This window comes from Mizuhopecten yessoensis, unplaced genomic scaffold (genome assembly GCF_002113885.1).
Source record: "Mizuhopecten yessoensis strain PY_sf001 unplaced genomic scaffold, ASM211388v2 scaffold10875, whole genome shotgun sequence".
NCBI classification, from domain to species: Eukaryota; Metazoa; Mollusca; class Bivalvia; order Pectinida; family Pectinidae; genus Mizuhopecten; species Mizuhopecten yessoensis.
In genome coordinates, this window is record NW_018408765.1 from 42958 (window position 1) to 45932 (window position 2975).

A 2975-nucleotide genomic window follows, 5' to 3' on the forward strand; every position below is an offset into this window, starting at 1 on the left:
GGTTCTCAAGCTCAAACTCATTTTCTATGCTCAAGCCTGACTTATTGTTTTGGTGATAACAAAATCTCATTTTGTCAATGATTTTGAAGAATTTTGAGGAAACTTACAGCTGAACATCCCTTTCAATTTTCACACTTTACTTTTAGACTGTATCACATGATTTTTGCAAGTTAGAAGAAACTGGTTTGAGCATAGAATCTAGGTTTGAGCATGAGAACTGTTTCATGAACACAAGCCCTTGTTTTACTGTTTACTGTTTACAGACAGAAAGAATGGTCAAACAAGAGAGGTTCTGCTTTACAGGCAGAAGAAATGGTCATACAAAACAGGTGACACTAATTACAGGATTGTTTACCATGGACTGCAGCTCTCCAACCGTCCACAGGACCTGTTCCCGCTCAGAGCGAGCTATCTCATCCAAGTCGGGCATGGGTGGAGGAGGGTTCTTCTGACGAATCGGAGGCAGGGTGCTTTTCTAAAAGGGAAAGAATTAGATTACACATAACCCTGACTTATTTTGATGCCATCAATCAGAAACTGTCAAGACAGTGGAGTGTAGGTACGGATAACATAACAATTTCACACTCAACAAGCCTGGTGTTTGCCAACTGTAGATAATTCCCCTTTCTCATTTCCAAGGAGGTTGAAGATTCTATCAAACCTCATTATAACCTTGTTGCAAGAAATCAGTTCATAATTCGTTATACTGTCCAAAGGTAGGTTTTGGAGATGTTTTATTTCTGTGATAGGTGGAAACCACCAGTCAAACACTGCTGATAAAGAGTACAGAAGGAAAATCAAGCCTTTAAATATATATATATATATATATCTCGTATTACCGTTATACTTTTTTGGTCAGAGCATAAAAATAACTCAATACAAATTCAGCCCCTTAAATACCATTTCCTATTTCTTCTAAAAAAAAATTCCAATCATTCCAGATTACTATTAATTATACAATATGGTAAACTTCTCTCTTTGTTAAATATCTAAAAACATCAAGACGCAATCTAATATAGACCATCAGTTTGATACACTAAATCAACTGTTACCTTCGTAGGAGGTTTCCTAGCCACGTGTTTGCGGACTGGCTTTGGTTTTGGGGGGGCCTGCTTTGGCTTAACTTTGGGTGGCTCCTCAATGGACCCCTTCTTCATCTGAACAACAGTCTAAAATTTCCAAATAAATAACTATAGGCTTGCAGTAGTTACCTCCCTTTTATTTGTTAAAATATGTTTGCCTGTACAGTAAAACCATGATATATTGCCCCTCATTTCATTGCCCCCTTGCTTACTGTCAACATACCAGGGGGTCTTTCAAGATACCTTTTTCCTTTATTCTTAATAGTTCCTCAATATGTTTTAAAGATGACAGTATAACTAGGTTTTATTGTACTCTAATTTAAACCTGATCAAAAGACTATAAGTGTGTGACAGGAGATACTTCAACTTCCTTACTTATATCTTTATATGTTGTCAAAGCAGAAAATGAACATAATCTATACTTCAATCGCCCATTAGCCGCTGATAGAATAGTACAAATCATGGACAAATCTCAATCAATATTGAACCAGTAGATAAATGAGCAAAACCAGTCTGCCAAGAGTTATCCCCCTTACCTTGGGTGCTTCTGCTGGTACGTCCTCTGGTACCGCCACCTCAACCTCCTCTTCCACAACTTCCTCTTCCTCCTCCACTAGCTCAGGGGAAGGAGGGGGTTGAACAGGTGACTTGTAGATATACAGAGAGTGTAATCAGAGTTAAATAACTCCCCAAAACATAGTAAAAAGTCATTGTTAGGTTTAACATTTTTTACCTATACTCATGTCACCTAAGATTGTGATTTTGATTGAAATTTCTGAGAAAATATACATATAACAGCCCAATAGACAAGACATTTGTGGGAATAAAAATTTGTCACGATGAAAAAACATAACACGAACAAACTAAAATCTTTGCAAACAAATAACTTAAAAAATTAATTAGTAATTACAATCCAATTACAGCCACCATTATCTCAAGAAAGACCAGAAAGTTGATTTTGTTTTAGAAAATGAAAATCACTTTCTGCTGTTAGATGTGTATTTTTTTTGCTATTGGCCCTAAAAGGATAAAAACTTTACTGTTGCTAAAATTAAGTACATAATGAATATATTAGAGTACCTTTACAGATTTATAAATAACACACCTGCTTTTCGACTACTGAACTCTCAATCTTGTCCACCAAAACACGAAGCTCAGCGATCTCCTTGTATGCATCACTGAGTTTTATCTCCGTGTCATATAGAGCCTTTTTGTAAAATTGATTTTTCTCAGTCAGCTTCTCGATCTCCTCCTTGGCAGCAACGAGCTCCAAGTTAACTGATGGTTTCTGTAATATACAGACATCACCAGACATCCCATAATAATATAACACCCAAACAACAGGAAAGAAGAACAGAATCTCACATTTGTTATAATACCAAAACATCAGGAAAGATGAATAGAATCTCAAATTTTTTATAATACTAAAACATCAGGAGAGATAAATAGAATCATGTACATCTGAATCATTTGTCTCAAGTCAGCAGTAGAATTCCATATGTATTATAAGGACATTCTTAATAATCATCTGGAGAACTTCAGTACAAACTTTTCTACCAGCCAACAATAAGGAAATAATCCTATACTTTTAGCATTCTGCCTAAAATTTGTATTTACACATAAGGTGTAGAAAGTAATAAGTTTTCAGATCTCTTAACTGTACATGTTATTATAATCCCCTAAATTAACAGAATAGTATATACTCCATAGTCTACACAGTGAACTACAAGGTATTGGAACTTTTCATGACATTGATATGATTTTGTTTGAATCTAAAGATACATGTATCAATCCTAGACCAACCCCTACCCAAATTCCATTCCCCTTAACCCCCTACCCTACACCCCACCCCTACCCCTTACCCCCCTACACTACACCCCACCGCCATCCCCT

At 36.2% G+C, this 2975-nt stretch overlaps 1 protein-coding gene across 1 annotated transcript in view; it reads right to left on the bottom strand.

Annotated features, from left to right (window-relative positions):
• Positions 1-2975, bottom strand: part of LOC110463194 (centromere protein F-like) — a 65753-nt gene that overhangs the window by 42918 nt on the left and 19860 nt on the right. The window contains exons 19-22 of the mRNA XM_021517587.1: positions 2188-2370; positions 1619-1729; positions 1053-1169; positions 356-475 (exon numbers count right to left, since the gene is read on the bottom strand). Coding sequence (XP_021373262.1) covers positions 356-475; positions 1053-1169; positions 1619-1729; positions 2188-2370 — 531 coding nt within the window. The remainder of the gene's footprint in view (positions 1-355; positions 476-1052; positions 1170-1618; positions 1730-2187; positions 2371-2975) is intronic.